This window comes from Poecile atricapillus, chromosome W (genome assembly GCF_030490865.1).
Source record: "Poecile atricapillus isolate bPoeAtr1 chromosome W, bPoeAtr1.hap1, whole genome shotgun sequence".
NCBI lineage: Eukaryota > Metazoa > Chordata > Aves > Passeriformes > Paridae > Poecile > Poecile atricapillus.
Window position 1 is genome coordinate 8,627,435 of NC_081288.1, and position 24,574 is coordinate 8,652,008.

Sequence of the window (24,574 nt, forward strand, 5' to 3'; positions counted from 1 at the left end):
CCTGTGATGCGCTCTGGGTTCTGTGACAGCACAGGGGCCGTGTCACAATGGGGACAGCTATAAACGGCCCCAGCGAGCCCCGCTGCCCCAGTAGAGCCTGGGCAAGCGGTGAGTGCACACGCCGTGGGGGGACAGGGCTGGAGGAGGGCTGGGCTGGGGCAGAAGCGCTGACACCCAGGGCATGAGTTCTGTCCCTGCATCCAGGGCCCAGCCCCTGGCGGGAGCGCCTTGCTCGGGGCACGGCGCTTGTGGGGAAGCGATGCAGGCCTTGCCGCCTGCCAGCTGCCGGGGCCCTCTCCTTCCTGCCCCCACATCCCTGCGGCTCCTGCCCCCCACTGTCTGTCTCCATTCTGGTCCCACTGAACAGCTTCTGTGTGTCCTCCTGCAGACCATGGCTTTATTATCCTTGCTCTTCGTGCTCGTGCAAAGCCTGATCCAGTACCCTCAGCCGGCTGGGGATGGGCTGGATGAGGTCACGCACCGGCGAATGCAAGAGCGTCAGGAGCTGCTGGACCGCGAGATGGCTCGGCTGCTGCAGGAGCTGGAGCAGGGGCCCCCGGAGCAGCAGGACGAGGGCTGGGGAGCCGTGCTCTTTGGTGCTCTGCAGCAGTGGCCATTCTGGGTTCTTGCTGGAGTCCTGCTCCTCTTGGGCCTGTGGTTTAGCTGCAGGAGAAGGAGCCGTGAAGCCAGCAGCAGCAGCAAGGACCAGAGCTGCAAGACCTTGAGAGATGAGAGAGGAAAAGAACAGGAAGGAGACAGTGTTGATTCAAGGGAAGGCGAGGAAAACTTGGACGTGACTGTGGAGGCAGACGATGAAGGCAGTGGAAATGACAGAGAAGACAGTCCTGTGGCTTCAAATGAGAGAGACAATGATGATGCCATTGAAGACAATGATGAGGTGAAGGGGAAGGAAGACAGCGATGTTAAGAGTGACAATGGCCATGACTTAATGAAAGATGAGGAATGGAGTGATGAGAATGTGCCAGGAGACAATACTGCTGAAGGAAATGAAGAAGAACCTGGCAGTGTTGCTGGAAATACAGGACTATATGAAGCAAATGAAGGAGAAAACAAGGATGTGCAGGTGGAGCAAGACAAGGACGCTGGAAAGGAAGAAGAAGGAGATGGAAATGAAGCAAAAAACAATGGTGGAAATATGAAGGCAGGCAACAGAGATGTAAATGAAGGTGAAGACAATGTAGATGGAAAGGAAGAATACGTGGATGTGCAAGTGCAGGAAAGCAGTGATGCCAGTGAACAGAGAAGCAGTGATTGGACTGGGCAGGAAGATAGCAGTGGAATTGATCGGAGGAATGAAGTCGATGATAGTGGTTTTCCTGCAACTGAGAAAGAAAATAAGGAAATTGAAAAAGAAGATGATGATGTTCGAAGCAAGGATGAAGAACAGGGTGGTGTAAATGTGGAGGGAAACAAGAACAAGGATAGAAAAGAAGACGAACAAGGTAATGTGGCTGCCAGTGAAAAAGAAGGCAGTGATGGTGGCAAGGAAGAAAGCAGCAGTCGTGGAATTGAAGACAGAGAAGACGGCCGAGATGCTGGGTATACGCAAGGCATCCTTTTAGTAGATCACATAGAGTGGCCTGTGGAGGACCTGGAGAGAGGTCGCTCAGTGACAGCTGAGCTGATGGAAAGCTTCACGCGTGTCTTTGTGGACAGCGTGAGAAATAGTTTCTACCCGGTGCCTCAGGAAGCCATTGGAGTGGGCAGTGCCTTTGAGGGTTGGAGTCCCCGTGAGTGGGATGGGATGTACCGGGTTCTGATCCCACTGAATCCCCCGCCGGGGCATGCCTTCCACCCAGAGCTTAACAGCGCAGGGCAGGTGGCAGCAAGGACCTTCAGTGTCCGTGTGGAGCTGGTGTGCACGTGCAAGAGGGAGCAGCTGGGCAAGCAGCTGTTGTGCTTCGTGCACCACTCGCAGGAGGAGCTGCGGCGGAAGCGGAAGCGCAGCCTCCTAGAGACACTTTGCACCGGCTCCTACCTGGATGTGGAGAAAACCTCCCGCTGGTTCCGCCAGTTGGTGAGGTCCTCTTGGCTGCATGTGCCTCAGTCATACTCCTGGCACTTGGTGTTTCAGCCCTGCAGCCGGTCCTGCCAATTCCAGCTGAGCAAAGGCAAGAAGAGCCTGACGGTGGAGATGCTCTTTGGGGTGCGCCAAGGGGACTCTGACATCTTTGTGGTCAGCCAGCCCACAGAGGCCCAGAAAGGCAGCTCCAGCATCTTTGTGAGCAGCCAGCCTGCTGAGGCCAACTTCATTGCAAGCACAGCGTGGCCTGAGACATACGCTGTGGCGGAGGCAAAATTCTTCCATCACGTTGCCAGCCAGATGCCATGTGAGAATTTGCACCTGAAATGTCTGCAGGTCTTCACCTGCATCCTGAGTGGCACAGGTTTTTCCAGCTCTACCTGGAAGACTGTGGTCATGCACGTGCTGACCACTGTACCGCTGTCCCGGTGGAGCAGGAGGGAATTTGCGCGGCGGCTGTGGGACATCATGGCATACCTGCGCCGCTGCCTGCAGTTGAAACGCCTGGAGCACTTTGTGCTTGGCAACGAGAGGCTTCCTGCAGAGATCAGCTTGCCACCAGCAATGCAAGGGGTTGAGCCACTCAACCTCTTTGAGCACCTGGCCCAAAATCCGGCTGCCCACAGAGAGGCGATGCGAGCTTATGATCAGCTGCGATTTCGCCTCTGGATGCTGCTCTCCAGCCACTGAGAGCAGTTCATTGCACAGAGCTGTGCTGGGGGGGGCTCACATCCGATGGCAGCCACGTGAACACTGCACAGTTGTTGCATTTGTCACTGGCAATCCTGAAGCTGCTTTCCTGCTCCTGTGGAATGAAGATGCTGCAGCACATGGATTCCTTGTGCAGACACACATCTCTGAGTTGCCTTGCCCTTCACCTTCCGGTTACAATGATGCTGTTCCCTCAGTCTACAAGGCAGAAACTGGCTCCACTTACACATCCCCACAGAAGACAGTGAAGCTGATAGACGTTGCTTGAAATACCTCAAAGACGGAAACCTAGGAGAATAGTCCATTGGACTTGTTCATTAGCATTCCTTCCCGAGGCCCTTTAGTGTTGTCAGTGTATAACTATTTTGCAAAGTTACTCTTAGTTTAGGAGATTGAACTATCCTGCTGTATCTGTTTGGTTTTCAGTAATATTTAGATATCTATGTTGGAAGGATTAATAAAAGGATAAAAGTTTCTCAAATTGCCTGAAATGTGTCATTCTTTGTATTTAACCCTCTGTATCTTAGAGAACATCCTTCCTATACTGCTTCCTGAAATAATCAATTTTTGCAAACAAAGATGTTTGATATATTAAGTATGCTGTCTTTTGAGCATTTCCATAGAAAAGCTTGAAGCTTGATATGAAAATGCCCTGAAGTGCCTGAAATTTTGCAGCTGACTATTCCTGAATCTTTTAGAAATCTTTGGAAAAGTTCTCTTTACAGTCAACTATTACAGGCTCCTGGGGAACACTTCAGTTCTAAAAGATGAACAGCGAAGTCCCTAACTGCAAAACATGTGGTTTAATACATAGTTCTTTTTTGGCTTTTTATAACCAGGGTTTGGACAAAAAATTGTGACAACAGAAGGACATGTTTTCTCTATTCCTGGTTATCTGTATCCTGGTTATCCTGAGAGGCTCTACTGTTCTGTGAATATTGCCTTTTCCACCAGGCCTCATAATATTGTATAGCAATGAGAGCCACTTCGCATGCACAGCTTTGTCCATGGTGAAATGCAGCTAAACAAAATATAATTTACTTCTTGCTGTGCATAGTAGAGATTAATATTAGTTTGGAATTATTTATTCTCTTTGCCTTCATACCAATGTATCTGGGGTCAACTTGTCAATTTGAAACTCAGAATACCTTAGGAATTGGATAAATTGCTGTAATCATACTATAAACACTTTCCTTATCTCAGAAGTTTGGTTGAGAATTTCTACAATGCCCACGTAAATCTTCATGTGTATTCTCCAACATGAGAAAGGACTTGCTTCTACCTAAAGCAAAAGGATGCGATCTTCGTTCGCTGTATATGAAAATTATAAAGCCTTTAATTTCAGAGTCCTTCAAAGGTGTCCTTAGGTGTAACTGTTTTGAAGGAGGTTGAGATGTCTGCTAATTTAGGTGTGGCTTGTCTTTAAAATAAGTCTGTGTAATGAGTTTATCACTGGCTAAAATTGGCAGTGCATGTACTAGAATTATTTACTAATTTCCTGCTGTGAGATATGAATTAGGAGGAGGGTAAAGCAGGCTTAAAGCTTAAAAAGTATAAAGAAAATTTTATTAACAGACCTAAAAGAATAACAAGAATCCAAATAAAACCTTCAGAAACACTTCTCCCCTCTACACAACCTCTTTTCTTTCCCAGCTGACAATGTAGACACAAAACCTGGGATTTTCCATCAATTACCACATCTACAATAGTCTTTCATCAGTTCTTGTAGGGAGAGGAACTTCTCTCACCATAACATGGAGAGTTCTTCACAAGAAACAGTTCTCTTTTTGCTTTTAAATTTCCATGAATAGCAGCTGCCCAGAAAATCTGCAATTGTGAAGTTCCTCCCATTTTCACAGCCTTCCCACAGCTGAGTTCATGGGCCATGTCAACTTATGGGGTATTATTTTCAGGATGAGCTGTTCAAAAGCAAAGGTTCTCTTCATCTATCTCTGAGATCATCTTCATCTCTGGGAACAGAGGTCTTTTTCTCTCCCTGGGGGCAAAGGGTCTTCATCAATCTTATCTCTCTGTCTGTTCAAGCTTCTCATGGAATCACAGCTACTTCAACATCTGCTTTGCTTCATTATGGATGCCTCTGCTCGTGTCTACAGTTTGAACACTCTATGCCCCCATACCTTCTCATGAATTAAAGGGGATATTCTAGTGTATCATAGTCCATCTCCGTGGCCTTACCAAAAGAACTTTTAGCCCAATATCAAGGCATCTCCTCATTCTCCTTCCATCTGGGATTTGACTCTTCTTTACTGACCTTGGTGTCTTCTTATTGTCTTCTACATGTCTTCACTCTCTCCTTCTCTCTTACTTGAGAGAGGATCAATATTTTGCAAGTTTCCTCTGTGCAGTGAAAGAGTTAATACCTTGCCCAGGGCCTGCGGATTGTCAAGATGGTTTCTGCCAGGCAGTGGTCGAAGCAGTCACAGTGATGGATTTCAGGCTGTACTTGGGGCTGTACCAAGATCTCAGGGGGCCCAGCCAGAATGGTGGTGGCCCCTGTGGCCGCATGGCTGGTCTCCAGCCCCTGCTTCGTTCAATTTCAGCTGCAGGCTGATGGCTTCCCCTCCCTGTGCCCAGCAGCCACTGGGGCCATGCAGGCCATGGAGAAGGGAGTCTGTCCCGGCCTGGAGCTGCTGCCAGGGCCCATCGGGCCGTACCCCGGTTCAGCATGGGCTGGCAGCGGGGAAAGGCTTAGTGTGGACAAGATGTTAACAGCTGCTGCCCGGCCCAGCCTCGGCTGGGGCCTGTGCCCTCCTGGCCCCCGGCTGAGAGCCACTGGGGCCCAGCCCAGCCCCAGCAGGCCGCAGGGGCCATGGCAGAGCGGGGCCGGCTCCACCGGTGCCCAGTTACCTCTTCAAGGCCAGAAGCAAGAGAGAGATTTCCTGGGCCTGCCTGTCTTTAAAATGTGAATCTCACAGAGATGGAGCTACCTTCTAAATGGTTTAATAGTTTGTCAATTTTCAGAGCTAGCCAGACACTGTTTTTTTCCAGGTACAGAGGAAGCCCTTAGCAGCTTCTCTCAGAGAAATCATTTTCATGGGTGGCTTCTTCCCTCCTCACCAAATATCACTTAAAACCAGCACAGTCGGTAATTGGTCGCAAAGGAAATTCTGAGTCTCAGCCAAGTTGGTTCCACATTGCTGCATTCTTACACCATGCTGGAATTGAGGAAGGGTAGCGTGGTCACCACACATGACTTGATGCTAAGAAGTCTAAACATGTTTTATAGATGCAAATACATATTATCAGAATGTCTTGGTTCTAGAAGACAGGTGTCTGCTAGGGAGAGCAGGAGCCTCCCTTGGGATGAAAGAATGTAGACCCCCCTCCCTCCGAATTATTATAATTTTGAAATCAAGGGGGCTTTCAGGCAGAGATCTGGGGATAGGAATAACAGTTCTTTACTAGTATAACCAGGCAAACAAACAAACAATAACTACAGCAATAACAAGAAAACAGAACCAGGGACCCCGGGACAGCTTTCTCGGCTGAGACAGGATGGAGGAGAGGCTTTGTTTTCACAAACCCCTCGGGCAGTCAGTCCCGGTGCTCCTGCAGGGCTCCGAGGAAACAGTCGGCTGGGACAGCAGGGACGAGCTGCGATCCTGGGCTGGTGGATGAGGTCGATCAGCAGGGATGAGCTGAGATCCTGGGCTGGTGGATGAGGTGGAGCAGCAGGGATGAGCTGAGATCCTGGGCTGGTGGATGAGGTGTATCAGCAGCTCCACGGCGATGCCTGGCAGGACAGGGGGTGCGAGGCCACCAACAAAGAGGGGAGAAGGAGAAGCAGCAGCTCCGCGACCCAGCACACGAACGTCCTTCCCCGAAGCCGAGGATAAGCCAGCTAAAAACTGTCCCCACCCTCCTTTTTCTGCCCCCTTCCCCCCCCACCCTGGGCCCGGCCACTCTTTGTCCTTTGTGAGCACCCCTAAGTACCGGTAGTTAGGTTGTCCCAGCACATAATGGGTAAAAATTCCCTGGCAGGCCAGAACACAAAAATAAAACAAACAAAAAAAAGAACACCTAACCCTCAACACAGAACAAAATAAAATTTTTACTTTTGAAGACTTTTTGCTGTGGCTCTGCTGCTGGAGATTTTTTAAGTAAGCAATGATCATGGTGTTGTAAACCAAGATACTGTGGTAAATGAATAAATCCCAGTCACTATTCCAGCTTCTACCACTCAGCAGTGAAATACTAACCCAGAAGGGGAGTTAGCTGGATGCTTATTTAATCACCAGGCTGGAAAAAAAAACTCTTTCATTTTGAGGAAAACAGCAAATAGAGACTATAAAACTGAGTGCTGAACGTGTACTCATGAAAACCATCCCTGTAACTAACTTTGTTACTGTGCCTTTTGAGAATGTTGGTTCTGTGTTAGCCAGGCTTCAGAGATGCAGTGATTCAAATCAACAGCTTGCTCTAAGCTTGAAAATCATGGGAAATGTGCTTTTCACAGTAAATTTTTCCAGTGTAATATCCTTGGTGATAGTAAATATGTCTCACTGTGAAGGGAAATTTCAGCGCATGAGATAGGATTGTGTTGTTTTATGGAGTGAGAACAATGATTAATTTGGCTGCAATTTAATCAACCCTCTGTTAATGTTTACTTGTGAGGTTTTATTAGGTCATGTTACAGTTATAATCTTATCAATGGTCATACTCAGGGTCTTATTTCCAAGCTGTTTTCAATAGTAAATAACTGACCAAACCTGATTTTCACCACTTTGCAACTTGTGTTGTCATCTGTGTCAGTAAAAAGGGAGTGTGCAGTGTTGTCATTTCAATCTGGAATATTCTCCAGATTTTTTCCTTATGCTGTAGTGACATAAATGGTTGTACAAGGCATCAGACAGGGCTCATTCCCATTTGGGTATTTCAGTCATGAGGCAGCATTTTCCTGCACTGTTGTAGCTGTTCTAGGTGGGGTTTTTTACTGAGAAATACTGGAACTGTGAAACAACAGAGGACAAATGTCCATTTGGAGTGGTCTGTTCAGAGATCATTCCCCTCAAATAAGGAAATAGGGAAGTAGAGAGCAGTCCTAGTTCATCACGTATGTGGAGAATCAAATCCACGTATTTTTGCCATTGACACTCCTGCAAAGGCCCATGCTTTTTGTGGCTTTAAGCAGGGAAAGTGCTTTAGAGTATTTGCACAAGCATATAATTTATCCTTCCTTAGATCAAATTCCTGTGGCTGTAGATGGGGAGGAATTTTTCCTCATATTCTGTATGTTAATTGCTTGTGTCCTGCAGGTGAGGACTGAGTTTTTTATAGCACCATGTTAACCATAAGCTGCTCCTAAGTGATCTTGCTGGCAATTAATAAACAGATCTTTTAAAGTGTTACTAGTTTAGAAAACAAACCCTGACATCTTTGTCTTCACAAAAAATATGTATGAAAGGACGGTACTCGTGTATAACAGTGTAGTGCCCAGCATTGAATATAATTTTTCAATGTGAAGCAGGATTTTTTTTCCAAAGTACTGCCAAATAAATGTCACCTGGGGGAATAGGAGTGTCAATGCATGACAATTTGTTTTCAGATTGTACCTTAACAACAACCTGCACTGAGCCAGACAAATGCACACAAACTTAAGTAGACTTTTGACAGCCAAAAAATAATTTTCATAACTATATTCCTGTTAGTCAGATTAGTAATGATAAAATATTTTTCCTTACAGAGTGCTGTTTATTAGCCAGCACCAGAACTTAATCTTTTCTTGCCTCTCACATGGTTTGTGAGATACCTTGGAGAAAAATGTTTGGGTGGGGTTTTTTTTCCCCTTTATTTCATTCAGGACTTTTTCTCCAAAACACTGACTCTAATTTTCATCATGATGAGGATGTACAAATAACTTTTGCAGTAAGTCTGGCTTTTCTGGCAGGAATGCTACATTGTCCATCCAGTGCCTGGAAGGTGGAAATACCCTTAATTTTATGTTCAGTTAAATACAGGAATTTCTTTCTGTCTGATGATTTCCAAATAGTTTAGCTTGGAGAGTTTGCTTGTGGAAGAACTGATTCACATGTTTATTTTCTTTTCCCCAAAGTAATGACTACCCAACGAGACTTAACTATCCTTGTGCTCTTTTCTATATGTTGTTTGTGTCCTCATCCAGGATTGCATCCAGAGAGTATTCATTAGACAGAATGTTACAGAATTTTTATTTTACAGCCCTTTAGCTTTTTTGCAGCATTATAGATTCTTTCATTAGTTTCACAGAGCATTGTTTTTTTTTTCTTAATTACCTTTTAAAAGAGAGTTGAAGCTGCTGTTAATTCACAGTAAATTTTAGTGTCAAATTTTTGATTTTAATAGGTATCTTAGAAGTGTTACTACTGGATGTTCCCCTTACTATACTATCCTCATTGAATTGGAATAAATTATCTTTGATGATCCCTTGATTGGCTGGAGAAGGAGGCCCATGTAAACCATGTGAAGTTCAGCAAAACCAAGTGCAAGATCCTACACATGGGTCAGGGCAATCCTTGATATCAACACAGACTGGATCATGAATGGATTGTGTGATCAATAGGTTGGGCGCAGCCCTTCAGCCCTTCAGACAAGGACATGGGGATACTGGTGAATGAAAAAATGGGTATGAGCCAGCAGTGGGTGCTCACAGCCTTCAAAGCCAGCTGTACCCTGGGCTGTCCCATGAGAAGTGTGTTCAGCAGGTAGGGGGAGGGGATTCAGCCTCTTCAGTCTGCTCTGGTGAGACCCTGCAGTCCAACATTACATTCTGGGGCACCCTAGTTTCTAGTTCAAGAAAGACACAAACCTTGAAATGAATCTTGAGAAGAGCCCTGATAATGGTCAGAGGGCTGTAACACTTTCCATATGAGGACAGGCTGAGAGGTTTGGGGTTGTTCTACCAGGAGAAAAGAAGGGTCTGAGGAGACCTTATTGCAGCTTTAAAATATATAAAGGCAGTTTGTGAAAAAAGATGAGCTTGGACTTTTTACCAAAGTCTTTAGTGACAGGACAAGGGGCAATAGTTTTAAACTGGAAGAGAGTAGATAAAAACTGGATATAAGAAAGACATTTTCTATTATGAGAGTGGTGAGAAACTGGCACATGTTGCCCAGAGAAATTGTGGATGCCCCATCTCTGGAAGTGTTCAAGGCCATGTTAGGTGGAGCTTTGACCAAGCTGATTTAGTGAAAAATGTTCCTCCTCATACTGAGGGAGTTGAACTGGATGATCTTCAAATGTCCCTACCCACTATTTCCTGCTCCTAATTATTATTGGCTGGCATTGACCTTCTTTGCTGCTTTACATTTGGTGTGCCAAATATGATGAGGTATTTATTGATCCTTGAGCATATGTATCCATGAACACAATAATATAAACATAATTAGTTTTCTTAGAATGAAGGAAAGATATAGCACACATTTTGCAGAGATCTGTCTTTCATGGTTTCTAATTTATGTTGAATTTCTGATTGTTTTATGCCACACTGATAATTTATTTAGAAAATTTTACATAGAAAAATATTTTGTGAAAGTAAATATTACCCAATTTGAAAGTAAAAAAAACCTAGTAGAGCACCCCAGAGTTAACAGGAACTGTATTATGAATCTGGAAAGGCATGCTTCAGGGCTGCACTTATCTCACTGGTATACTCCATGCTGGTTGCATATATTTATAAAAGACACTGATGAGTCATATATAAACATTTTGATTATAAAGATTTTTTTCATTTTCCCACAGACTTGCTGCTTTCAAACAGCTGTATCCCATTCCTGGGCTCAACAGAGGGGCTTGATTTTCGAACCCTGCTGCTAGATGAGGAGAGGGGCCGGCTGCTCGTTGGGGCAAAGGACCACATCTTCCTGCTCAACTTGGTTGATATAAACAAAAATGTAAAAAAGGTCAGTGCATTTTCCATGGAGTTTATCTCCAAAATTAAATTTTGTTAAATTCTTTTTTGTTTGTTTGTTTTTGTTTTGTGTTTTTATTTATTCATTTCTTCACTGGGTAACTGCAGATTTCGTTGTGCAATTTACCAAGATTTGATAATCTCACCTCCCACAGTTATATGTATTACATTTAATCAGTTGAATTTCTCATGCTATATGATGTCCTGTGTGACTGATGACCTGCAAGAGATCAGCTATGTGGAGGAGCCCTGCAGTGCATGAAAATAGCATAAAAGTATCAGCAAATAGGAAAAATGTAGCTAAGAGTGTTCAAGTCCTCTGGTCATGGTTACCCTCCTCATTTAAAAGCATTTGGAAGGAAATAACTGAAGACAGCTCTTTCATTGCTTCCTGGCATCACTGGGATTGCTTTACTGTAATACTGAACAGAGCAGAGGCAATTTGGATGGTTTAAATTATATTAAAATGTAAGTGGCAATTTTAGCATTTCAGTTAATATCTAGAATTACTAGTGATAGGAAATGCTTCCACTGGGATCTGCAGTAGTCCCTTGCCTGTGCCCGGTGACAATGTGCTAACTTGAGATAATAAGATGACAATTTAGCCTTCAATATTTCTAGCAGACATGGTGAACTGCAGCTTTGGTAAGCACAGTTGACTGCTATGAGTGAGAACCAGATGCTTGCACAGGAACATATGAAAACTGGTTTCCTGCTTCTTCAAGATACGAAGAAAATTTGAATTCTCAGCTGTGTTTGGTATTTTCTTTAGGCACCAGAGGGGGGTTTTAAATTACTGCATTCTGCTGCCAGCTCTGAAGAGGTAACTGACCCTGAATTAATGTGATTGCAGGCAGGGGCTGAACAGGTGGAACAAGAGACTATTTTGCCCACATGTTTGAGAGCAACACTTGCTGTCATTGTATAGAAGAGATACTGTACCAGGCAGAATATCTTGTTCCTCGTCCTGACTTCAGCAATGCTGCACATGCCAGTTTTTATAAAAATCGGATTCTGAGTATTTCAGAAAATTTTTTCCTGGTATGCTTTATCAAGCACTTACCTTGCTTCTGTCATCTCAATAATTGACTCAAAATCCACCACCCCCTCAGGATATTGCGTTAATAACAGCCTTGCTAATTATAATTGCGAATTTTCAGACTGCAAATTGATTTTTGGTGTAGGCTTTCTGAAGAAAGCAAGTTTTGTTTGTGTGAAAAGCTGACTTCTGTTTCTGTGGGATGCTGCTTGCCTCCTGAGGGATGCTGAGTGCTGTCACCTTCCATTATGCTCAGTGGGGCTTTATGAGCCCAGACCTTGCTGGAGGTGGTGGCACCCTGCATGAGCTGCCTCTCAGTCCAAGCTGGTGACATTTTCCCTTTGGCCAAACCACCACTGATCATTATGGCCCGTGTGCTTTCCAAGAAGAGCAGAACACAGACAGAGCCAGGAGAACTTAACCTGCAATCAGACAGTGGTATAGATGTTACAGAGAAAAGACTCACTTTGTATTGGAAGGATAATTTGCATTGCCTAAGATGAATAGAGAATGTGTGCTTACATATCTATGATAACCTGAAAAGAGGAAATAAAATTCTTAACCACTTGCATATATAAACTAAATATGTGTGCAGGTTCAAATACTTCTACTTCATTTAGTAGTAAACTAATAGGTTAACTATTCAGATAATAAACTTACCAGAAAAAAAAAAAACAAAACAAAACACTTGAGGCAAGATATATTTAACTGGGAAGAACTGGCTGAGAAGCCTTGCAGCACATCCTGGTGTGATGATTTCCAAGGCCTCCATGGTCATTCAACAACTTTATAAACATATCTTCTTGCATAAATGCCCAGGTAACACCAGGCAACCTCATGCAAGTGTTTTCTATAATTCCACTGTGCTTGGCTGCTTGAATCTTGTGAGTGGAGGGAAGGGATGACATGAAGGAAGTTGTGTGAGGAACTGTGTATAAATCTCAATCGCTGAGGAGGATGCTAGAGGATACTCTACAGTAGCAGAGAAGTGTCAGAAAGTAGCATTTGCCGGTGCTGTGTTTAGACTGACCAGAGTTTGGGTTGGCACCAGGCCAGGCGGCTCACTTCCAGGCTTTCCCAGTGTGAGGAAGCCACACATGTTGGGACTACAAGGGTCTGAAGTGTGTCCTTTGTACTCCTCTGGAGTACGAGTCATCTGGAAAAAATAATCTGCTTACACACAGCCACTAAAATGAGTAGAAATTGATTAGAATATTAGGTTTCTGCCTATAAATGATGTGTTTATTAATGACTTTGAGGAAGAAGTTAAAAGCAAGCTGAAGGGGTGAGAGAAGCATAACAACTTTGAGACTAGAATGCAAGATTGTGCATAGTTTAGGGTTTTCTTTCTTTAAAACAAAGCTGAACATGAACTTCAGAATGCTCTGTGCTGGGTAGATTAATCTTATTTTAATAAAGCTCTCAATTTCAGATATTTATTTTGTTAGGAGCTACTGATACCTCCAAAAGCCAAGTCAGAATCCTCAATAGTTTATTCTCATATGTGGGTATAATTACTTGGCAAGATTATATTTTACAGTCTAAAGCTCTATATTAAGGCATTTCTGGAATAGCATTTGAAGAAGCATCCAAAGCATTGTATCCTGCTGCCTTGTCTAATGTATATATATATAAAATTTAATTTCTTTTTTTAAAACCTATTTATTTACTTAAATTGGTTAATTTGACTTACATATATTAAGTTATGGTTTTATTTCCTGGTGTACTTTTCCTTAGGAAATAAATCAATAGTTCTGCTGGAGTCCTAGTTTCTTAAATCATTGTAGGTTTTATTCAATTTATTGTGTAATAGGTTGAAAATAGCTTCCTTAGCTGGCAGTTTGAAAAAAAGTCTGTCCGGTTTCCAGTGCTTGTAAACCTCATTATAAAACAACAGTAAGTACCACAGTGTAATAAGCAGGTCTTCCAGAATGACAGGCAAATGCAGGAAGCTAAAGTCATTATAGTCAATAAATATATAAAGTTTAGCAATGAATAATCATTTTTCTTTAGTAGGGATATATTTTCTCTGAATTTTTGCTGTACAGAAGCCTTTAGCTCCTTTTCCTGGAGTGGCATTATCAAGTGTCATAGTCTTTTTTTGAAAGATCCTCAAATACCTGACAAATTCTACAAGCTATTTGCAAACTAGAAGAATTGTGATTTCTTCCTATGAGTAAAATAAGGATGGTCAGTGAAAGAAAGCAGTTCTACTGACAGCCTCTGTGCCATTACCAGCAGAAGTGCAGTGTAAAACAAAAAGATGTTTAATAGTATGAGAGGCTGGAAAGCTGGAGAAGAAATTCTGAAGGAACACCAGGCTCTGGCATCCTGCTGGAAACATTATTTCAGTTCATCGAATTTTCTTGTGAGTTTGCTTAAAGCCTTTTCTATTTTACTCCTTAAACTAAATAAATAGAAAATACAAAATGCTGTCAGCTGGGTAAACAGTGGGTAAATAGCTGCAAAGCAATGGTGCCCCTTTCTGTGGCTGTGCTAGCAGTGCACGCAGGGTTACGTGTCAGCGCGATTATCACGGTGTGATCGCAATGCACCCGCCCAGCTCTGCAGGAATAGGAATGCTATCAAGGCCTGACAAGCTTTTGAAAAGCTGCCAACCTGCAGGAGCTGTCAGTGCTAGAAGACACAGCCCCATGTGGGCCAAATAGATAAACATGTCAGATCCCCAATAGCAGCTTTGGAACAAGTTGTTTTCATCTGTCCCAGTGTGCACTGGCTCTGGGTCACAAATTATCATTGCTTGGAGCATCCTCGGTTTGTAGTTGCTACTGCTTTTCTGGCATGTGAGCTGTCTTGTGACATCCTTGAATGCCCTCTTGTATGGACTATTATCTGTATTTCAGAGGGAAAAAATATACATATGCATAAATATATATTTATCTGCTGGGGAAATGCTTACGAAATAGCTGCACATAATTTTTTTCTGTAACTCCAGTGCCTGCCAACAGTTCATGTGGGCTTGTATTTCAGCACTATTTGCAATGTGACCCGCCCATCTCTGCAGGAAGGGGAACGTATATGCAAATGCATATGCATATTTATGTAAAATAGCACCCTCGAGATACAGAAGAAGAATTTTACATTCATTGCTCTGAGAAACTTTCTGTCAGTCTATATAAGCGTGGTCTCAATTAGGAATGAACCCACTGGGAATTTAGCCAGTACTGAAAGGAGTCTTTGGTTCTTGCCATCAGGCTGAGCCTCAGGAATACATAGAGAGTCTGAGGTGTTTATTGCAGCCTTGAAGCACAGTAATATCAAGATTGGCCCTACATAAAAAATATGCGCTTCTTTTTCTATAGCTCAAAGGAAGTTTGCTTCCTGCCTGTCAGCAAAACTGCAGACAGTCTGAGAGTGAAGCTTTCTTGACCTGTCAGAAGAAACTTTGCCAGGAAACATAATTGAAGGCTAAAGAGTCCTGTGGAAACCACTGGAGATATTTAAACTTATGAAAGTGGGGCATCAGAACTGAGCTAATCTGGGATAAACCCTGTGAAATTTCAGGTTAGGAGCTTCCAGAGGCAGAGGTGATATCTTTGTGCTTGCTGACCCTTGGAGGGGTCTGACCTCTGAGCTATTTACTCTATAAAGCTGTTGGACAGACTTAAATTTAGGTACCTGTGCAGACAAAGTGAAAGCTTTTGAAAAGTGTTTACAAACACAAAACAACAGATGGAGCAAGACGTGAAGAATGCAGTATGAATCCAGAATGACAGCAGTCCTAGGTGGAAGAGGGTGTCTCTCTTATTTCCTTTTGCGTTGTTGCCATAAATTATGTTTCCATAAACATCCGCTGTCATTTTTGTATTTTACCCTTGTGTTTAGCTGTAAAGAATGGCTAGTATCCTGTCCTCTGAAAACATTTGCTTATATTGGTCATCGGCTTTTTCAAAGGTAGGATTTGTTTTTAGTCTGGAATGATAAACATGTCAGAAGCAATGCCATTTACCCTAAAAATCCTGGTGTACGGATTTCTTTTGGGAGAAACAGACAGTAGTCAGAAGTCTGCTGTGGTTACACTGTGGAAAATGACGTGTAGAAGCACTGAAGCCTTTCAAGATTTAATCCAGTGTAAATGAAATTAGCAGCTGGTCTATTTTCTTAAAGTTTTCACAAGTGCTTATAACATGCACATGAAAATACACTTTTCAGGAAACCCTTGAGACTGGAAGTATTGGCTGCTGCTTAATTTGTGTTGGAGATCACAGTTTAAGAGGACAACTGGGGCATGTGGAGATGTTGCTTTGTCCCAGATAGATGGGATAATTAAATTAATAATTAAAGCCCGTTTAGTTCTAATATGAGGTTTCACTCCAACAGCTACCTGCAAAATTTAAGATACCAAAATCTTGTGAATGTGTCTTCCAAATACACAACTTTTATTTTCCTCTGACTTCCAGTGCATTTTACTCAGTTCAAAACCTGAAAATAAAAAATGCCATATACTGACACTGGCATTCCTGCTGTGTTGTAAATCACTTTGAAACAAGTCTCATATTCTCCCTATTCCCCTTCCTGTTACATCAGATTATATCTATCAGAGATCCAATTTTCTGTTACTAAGAAATAATTGGAGGTGGAAATTCTGGTCAGTTTATTTCCTGGATGTGTTTTGTAGGTATGGAAAATAGTACCACAGGTGAAGATCTGTGGCAGATGTAAACAAGATTAAGGGTACATTCTTGGCTTTTGAGCATCTCTTAAGTATTTCTGGGAGTTAGCTAAACCTTGATGAAACTGATATAAAGAAAACTAGATGAAAAAACTCTAAGGACAGCCTGATTAGTTTTCAAATACGGGGAGAATTTAGATGAGGAACTTATGTATCAGCTTCCTTTGTTTGCTGATGACTTTAAAATATTGAATTCCAGAGTACAACAATTACAGTGGGAGTCATTATGAGACCTGCTTGGGGTAACTTTCCTGTTAGGATTTGTATGTGAGAACAATCTGTGCAGTTCCCCAAGCTATGGACTTCCATACTGCCCACATTAATGCAGCAGATGTGATATATTTAGAGAACAACTGGTACATGAATATGGTGTGCTAAAATTAGATTTTCTTATTAATTAGCTCAGTTGGTTAGAGCATGGTGCTAATAATGTCAAGGTCACAGGTTCAGTCCCTGTATGGGCCATTAATTTAAGAGTTGAACTCGATGATCCTTGTGGATCTCTTCAAACTCAGAATATTCTGTGATTCTGTGATAATTGTAACACTCTTTGTTTTCCACTAAATAATACAGAGAATGTGTTTAATTCTTTCCAGTGTTTTCTGGGAAATTCAGTAAATTTTTAGTGCTTGCAGTAATTTTCAGTGAAGTGACCTGGGGTCAGTATACAGCAGTGACAAATGTCCTAGTTCTCAGGATGCAATCCATGAACACCCACTCCTATTGCATTGGGGCTTGACATTCGTTATGCTGTCTTATGCAGCAGGGTGACATTCCTATTGGATCACTGTCGTATGTTTTTGCAGTGCTCCTTGATCTTACTGTTTTTCTTTGCTTTTGATTTTTGAGCTATGAATTACAAAGTTCTTCAAAAAATCAAGAAAGTTAAAAAAATAGAAAGTCACATTATTGTCATTTTACTGGTGGGAAAATTGAGACCTGACTGTCACATATAGTAAGGCAATAACAAAACTAGGATTAGACTGTCTCCTGGTTTACTTCAGTCTGTTTGGCTCATGTTGCCTTCTTCACTGTACTCATTTTATGGTCCCATTGAGCTAAGTCATGAATATTTTTTATTTTTTTCTCCACACAGGGGGATAGTTTTTCATGGAGAAGTTTCTTGGGGGGAGTATATTGCATATGCCAGCATGACAAAGGGTTTACAAGTCAATCTGGTTTTGTTCTTTGAAAACTGCAGTTGTGACTGTCATATGGGAAATTTACCCATACCAATAAGCCTAAGCTTCTGAGTTATAGTTCACGTGCTTCACAAAGCCTTAAGAAGACATTTTGATCCCCAGAAAGTAATTTTATTGTGTACCTTCCCTCAAGCATCAGTATGATGAATATCTAGGACATAGAATGAAACAAGGGAAGAAAGCTGGCCTTCTTTCTGCATCAAGTGGCTATTAAAAAATCTGCATTTTCATCTAAGTGCTTTATCACTTCTTAATCCTTTAAAATAGGAAGGGAGCAATCCCCGTCATCACAGGCCCCAGATTCAATGTGTGAGTGTTTAAAGACATGCAGATCAGCTGGTGTCCTTCACTTCTGGTAGGAACACACCCTGCTGGTGCTCCATGCATCACTAATAGAGCACTTTGGGCTGTCTGGTACCAGAGGCTGCTGTGATAGAGAAGTGCTGAAGCATGTGCACAGCATCAGGCACAGGAGAGGCTCCAGTGAAAGCCCCAGGGCTGCTGAAAGCCAGCAGCCTCAATGGGACACTCAAGTGCTTGCTGCTGGCATGAGCATGGCTATCTTGGGGACCTGAAACTGGAAGGAGTCACATTGGTCAATTGGTCTCACTCCCTGCTATCAGTACCACCTACCTCATGGAGCAGTTATTCCTTTCATAACCCAGTCCAAAGCTGATGTAAGCGGCCCTTTGGATACTTCATGCAACTTCTTTAGGAATGTTGTTGCTCTGGAACAGGTCCTTGTTACTCCGATGTTTCAGATTTAACTTTTGCTAAAATCTGCCATCTATGATCTATATTTATTTACGAGCAGTTTATACCCTTTTCCTCTGGCTGTTTATAATTCTAGTCTTCAGAGCCCTTTGATTCTTTCTGCATAACTTAACTCCGTTTCTATTAGTAATGCTTCCCAACTTTCTGTCACCTGAATGGGTTGTGGCAATTCTGGGTTTTTACCAAGGCTTCTGAGGGTTACATAAAATAGGATGAGCTCTGACACTGTTTCTTGAGGAACTTAATGAGTAACTTTCTACCTCAAGTTCTTCACTTATCAGACCGTTTTTTTTTCTTGTAGTGCCTGTTTTTTGCAGCTGAGCTAATCAGTTTCTGTGTGACAATTTAGTAAATACTTAAATGCAGCCACGTGGAAGATCAGCTCTAGCACCTTCATGTCATTCAGCTGGGTTATTAAAATACAATATTAGACTGAGCTAATGTCTGTTTACCAAGTTATATTATCTTCTCTACCACACTCTATTTTCATTGGAAACTTGTGTTATTTCTTCCCTAACTAAAAACTTGTTTTGAAACCTTACAAACAGATGAAGACCAATGGGTTTTTAAATTGTTTAGGAAGCTTATGATCTTCCTCTTTTGTATTGTGACAATATATATCATTTTCCACTTGTTTTATGAAGTCCTGCACCATCCTAGATTTAGAAGCCTAATTAGAAGTGATTCTTGAAAAAGATGTACTTTCACACAACATTTTTTTTGTAATCAGACTTCACTGTTTTGTTTTTGAGCATCCTTTCTCCTAAGGATTTATAGTCAGAAGTGTTAGCTTAGGAACAAAATCTTATAGAGAAAGATAGATACTGAAAAATGAGTAAAATACCAGTATTATTAATTCATGACAGATGGCAGCTGAAATTAAGCTCTTAGAGGTGGATCCAGATATTATTTTAATATATATATATGCACCCACACATAGGTATATACACACATGTATACATATATATATACATATATAATATATATGGCATCCATGTACTAATTTGCAAATATATATGTATTTTAAGTACACATTTTAAAAAAAAATAATTTTCATTCCTTTCTTCTAGAAAAAATGCATATTTAGAGGGCAGGAAAATGTTACTTTTATTAATCTTTTTCTCCTGATCTGGAAAAGACCTCTGTGGTTTTAAATGTTTTGTTTTAATTAGAAATCAATTTCCAGCTACCCTTTAAAGTGATACCTTATCTGTCCTATGCTTATGTACTACTTAATTTCGTACTCCTGGGAGGTTTTGTTTCTCTCTGATAGAGGAGAGCTTATTAACTTTCATTTATTAGGAAAATTTAATTTGCTAAATTTAAGAAAATATTTGAAGAATGATTTAAAACTAATGGTAATATTTTTTTTGTTTTTTCTTTTTTAATTGGGCAATAGAAGAAAATCTGGAAATCATGACAGTAGCTAACCTTTGGAATTTTGATACGGTTATTTTAAAAGAAAAATAAACTGAAGATTAGGAAGATCTAATAAAAGAATCTTATTTAAGTATATAGTTCACATATTCCAACTATTTGTGTTCTTGCCTTAAATTCAGTAACTTCGCTGAGCTGTTCTGAGATTTCTCCATAGATTTCAGATACAGATGCAACTATAAAATATATTAAATATATAATCTGTACTGTTTACAACACAAAATGATTTTAACTTGATGATTAAGATGAATGATTTTAACTTAATGATTAAGACAAAATGATTTTGACTTAAGTCAGTGTTGTTGTCACCCTTAGTATATAGTGCCTGATTAGCTGTTTTTTTGTTCCTATTCCTTGAAGTTTTTACTTACTGAGTAATTTGGGAAAAAAAAAAAATTGTTAATAAGCTGTTACCATTGTGAATAAACCATGTAAATAGAAAAAAAAAAAAAAAAAAGAAAAAAGACCAATTTCAAATTTCCAAATCATTTAAAAGCTCGATGATTTTAAATCTAAAAGAAAGTACAGTAGCATTCAGTCTTACTTTTTTGACATATTGTAAAACTAAGTAACTCATTGGAATAAGATATAATAGTAAAACTTAATTTCACCCCCTATAGAAAAGTCAATACAGATGTGTAACATTACTTGTGTCAGTGTTTGAGGGAACCAGACCTGTGGTACTGTTAAACAGCATGTCCTGTAATAAAAAATGAAATTTATGCTTTCTTGCTCAGCACTTTGACTCATTATTTATTACGCAATTTTCTTGATCTATTAAAATGTTGAACTGACAGTTTCTGGGAACCTCTCATTTCTCATATGGAAAGCAAATAAATATCACTTTTACTCTCCCATATATAATTGCAAATTGATTTTCATGTTGGATCACTTAGCTTCACTTTTCATTGTCTAATGTGGCCTTATATAATGCTGAATACTGAGGCTGTTGAGTAACTAGAGAGTAAAACAATTGATTTTTTTATATAATTGTCTGTGGTCAATTATCGTAGAAGTGGGGGTGTGTGTATTTCAGCCTTGTAGGACAAGCACTGATTCCCATGAAGGAATCTGTAGAAGAATTGAGGGTAACTCAAGTCCATTAACACTTCTGATGCCTCGAAGCAGACATCTCTGTTTTTAACTCCTCCAGTTCTTCCTTGTAGTTGGCAAGGAGAGCTGGGCATTTTCAAAATCCAAAAATCTCTCAAACTCCTTGAAGACCTCTAGGCTTTCTTGTAAATGATTCAGGGATCTTGGGCAGAATTGGGCATAAAGTTTATGTACAAGAGAACTGACAGGTCAGACAAATCTCCTTGGCTAGATGTGTTTTTTTTTTCTTTCAGCTTTTCTTCACTGATAGCTTTTCATCAGCTTTTTTTCTTAAACTTAAGCTGTGTTGCAGTCGAGACTCATCCCACTCTTCCCAGGCAGAGACCAGACTGGACCTACCTTCATCCCTTCATGGTATTCCCAGTACTTTCCTCTGTGCTTCCTGGCACTGTGTGCTGTGCCACCCACACACCCTGGCACAGCTGATTTCAGATTGAATTTTCATACCTGGATGCTATGACCACATCATTCTGAGAAAATGCTCTGGGAAAGCAAATTTGTACTCCAGTGCTACAATGCTGTTACACTGTCTTATCTCTGACTCCGTGTAAATATTGTTGTAGTGGGTTAAGGTTTAAGTAACTTAAACTGCATTATCTCTGCTAAGAGGTTTTTATCAGAAAGGTAACTAAATTCATTTGAGAGGAAATTAATTTTCTTCCAGAAATCCAATACATCCATTTTCACTGGGAAGGAGAGAGGAAGAGGTAGTGCCAAAACTGTTTCCAGATTGAGAGAAACAGTGACTGTAGGTATTGGGAAGTGATAAAGGTACTTGACACAGGACATTGGCTTTTTTCCTTACCCATGTGGGACTGAGTTTTTGTATGTCAAACCATATTCTACAAGGTGCCAACAGTTGGGTCAAAGGGAATATGACAGCAGTCAACTTCTCTTGTATGCCATTGAGTTGTGCATCCTTCCTTGGTGATGTTTTAATTTCTAATACATATTATAATAATTCTTCATTCTTATATATTTGCTGTTTAAGATTTTGTAAAGTGTGGTTGAAGACTACTTTAAAGCATTTGTGTGATTTGTGGTGTTTTTTCTATTAGTTATGAGAAGTAGTAGTCAAAATTAGAAGTACAGAATATCCATTTTTATCTGTGTGGTTTTAGAAGAATTTGTATTTAGCTTCTATTTTAAATTTAAATCAAACTGTAGTCAATCATACCCAGTTTTGACTGCTTAACTGAAATCAATGAGGCAGAACCTGAACTGTTGTTCCTTGATATTTCTTCACTAACATAATTCGGATTACAGTAACTGATAGTATTTTGTCATCTGAATTAATTTACATCAAAACTTATTTTGTAGAATTCTTCAGGGCAGATTAAAAAAGAAAGATAAACAGTATAAATATTTAATGCCAATTATCTAAGGTCCATGATTCTACTCTAAACTTCTGTTTCATTTTCTGAGTAAACTCAGTTAATGTTGATGGGTGACATTTTTAAACCATGCTCTGTTGATTTCTGTCAAATGTACTCTTTGTTCTACCAATTTCCCTTGAGCTATCCTTAGTTTTTTGTACCTAATTATTTTCATTTGAAAATCATCAGAAAAAGCTAAGTATTTTTTTAAAACAGTTATGCCAAGTCCACTGGCTCAAATTCTTCACAAATGTAATTTGCCTGACTTTACAATCACTTTAGTTTCCAGATGATTTGGCTCATCATAACTTTGAGGGAAACACGTAATGGTGACAAGGTGCCCTGGCCAGATTAACTGAATGATTTTTAAAAGTACATGTAGCCAGTGAAGAAATAAACAAAGATCAGAGGGGTTGATTTAAAACCTCTTAAATTTTGAAATGGAATCTTGTGTTTGAAGTCATGTTCATTTCAATTTACAGGCAAGGTCCTTCAACATGCATAAATCTGTTTTAACTGTTGATTCATGGAATAATTAATCTACAGTCACAGGACAGTTTATAATCTTCATAATCTTTGGTTTATTTTAACTATGTTACAGATTTACTGGCCTGCAACAAAAGAAAAGGTAGAATTATGCAAATTAGCGGGGAAAGATGCTTATGTAAGTATGATGTATAGTTTTTATTATTGCTGAGAATTATGAATATCTGTGTATTTCTTACTAAATGCACAAAATACATTATTAAGCTCTTGTTACACTTCTGAACTAATGTCCTAAGTGTTTTTTCTTAATTAAAAACCCCTACATTTCTATTGTTTTTTGAATATTAATACTTAAAAAAACTCAGCATTGCAGACAGCAATCATGTTAGGTTGTTCCTTAATGTAATAAATGCAGCTGAGAGATGAATGAACTTTCCTCAGAAATGTATACCAGGCAGTACTTCCATTATAATGTAATACTTTCACTTTTTTTGCATTAAAATGCTTTTTTCCTTAGGAGTGTCCTGAATGTAACTTCATTAAAGAAAGAGAGTGGTAGAACAGTGTACAAATCAATTCAACTTGCAGACAGCTTCAGTTAGGGTTAAAAGAAAATCTGAGACTCAATGGCTTTTCCCTGGAACCACAAATTTTCTTTAGGAAGTATATTTAAGGTACATATGTGTATACAATCCAACTTTTATATGTTTTGCATACCCCAGATTACATTGTATGTCTAGACCCCACTACAATTGTAAACATTTCCTGGCTGTAAAGTAAACTAAAATAAAAACTTCTTTCTTTTCTCTCAAAAAAAAATCTCCTAATGTCAGTTACCAAGGTAGATTTCAGCTCAAAACACTCCCAGGTCTCTGCATTAAGAATTTCAACTTTGTATTCTAACTTCTTGCTACCATTATCTTTACAGCAATCAAAACCTAAGCAACAACTTTGCTGAGCACTGGGAATATTCTTTTACTGGTGTATATGTAAGATTTGTGCTGTTCTGTTTCTGTCATAAGAGTAGAAGGAGAGAGTCCTGGGAGATAAATACTTGTTTTGGACTCTCACTTACGTGTAGGGTGATGTCTTGCACATATGAACAGATCTTGTGTATTCCCTCTGAAGTACTTGTTTTGTGTTCTGTATTAATTTCATTTTGGGGAAAGCTAGAGCAAGTCTTTTTCTCCAGCCCATGTATCATCTTTGGAGCACATAGCAGCTGCCCGTGCTTACCAGCAAGGACCAAACCCAGCTAGACTCAGAAATGACCAAATAGAAGTCACCAGTAAGACGTGACTGCTGCAGAGACAAAGCATATCCTTTGAAGTGTGTTGAAGCCTTTCAGCCCACCACAGTTAGTTTAATCACGTAATCTTTGGTGCTAAAGCACATGCAGCACCCCGAGCTGGGAAGCAAAGGCAGGAGGACTGGTAGCCAGGCACACCCAGAGGCTCTGTGACCTCTGCCCAGTTGTTGACAGGTGTTGTTTGCTACAGCACAGGCTGAACAGATACCCTTCAAACCAAGCTGTGAGCACAGCTTCTTGTGGCTGTAAGCATTACAGCAGAATTAGGTTTGCAAGTCTGATTGATGAACTGCCTGGTAGTTAGCCACGGTCAAATTTTAGTTGTCGCAGCTTTGAACTACTTTGTAAGCAGCCACTGCTACAGTAGTTTTGAGTTAAAGTACACCAGTGCTATGGCTGTAACTTAGTAGAATGTTTGATGTGAAAAACAGAATGTTTAATGTGAAAAACAAGAATAAACATGAAAAGTAACCTTTATCTTTCT

The 24,574-nt window shown here is 40.7% G+C and overlaps 1 protein-coding gene across 4 annotated transcripts in view; it reads left to right on the forward strand.

The window, feature by feature from the left end:
• The window catches only part of LOC131592053 (semaphorin-3D), a 134,991-nt gene that overhangs the window by 48,886 nt on the left and 61,531 nt on the right, over window positions 1-24,574 (forward strand). For all 4 annotated transcript variants that reach the window (XM_058863308.1, XM_058863307.1, XM_058863309.1 and 1 more), the window contains exons 3-4: window positions 10,493-10,653; window positions 22,897-22,959. In XM_058863308.1, coding sequence (XP_058719291.1) covers window positions 10,493-10,653; window positions 22,897-22,959 — 224 coding nt within the window. The remainder of the gene's footprint in view (window positions 1-10,492; window positions 10,654-22,896; window positions 22,960-24,574) is intronic.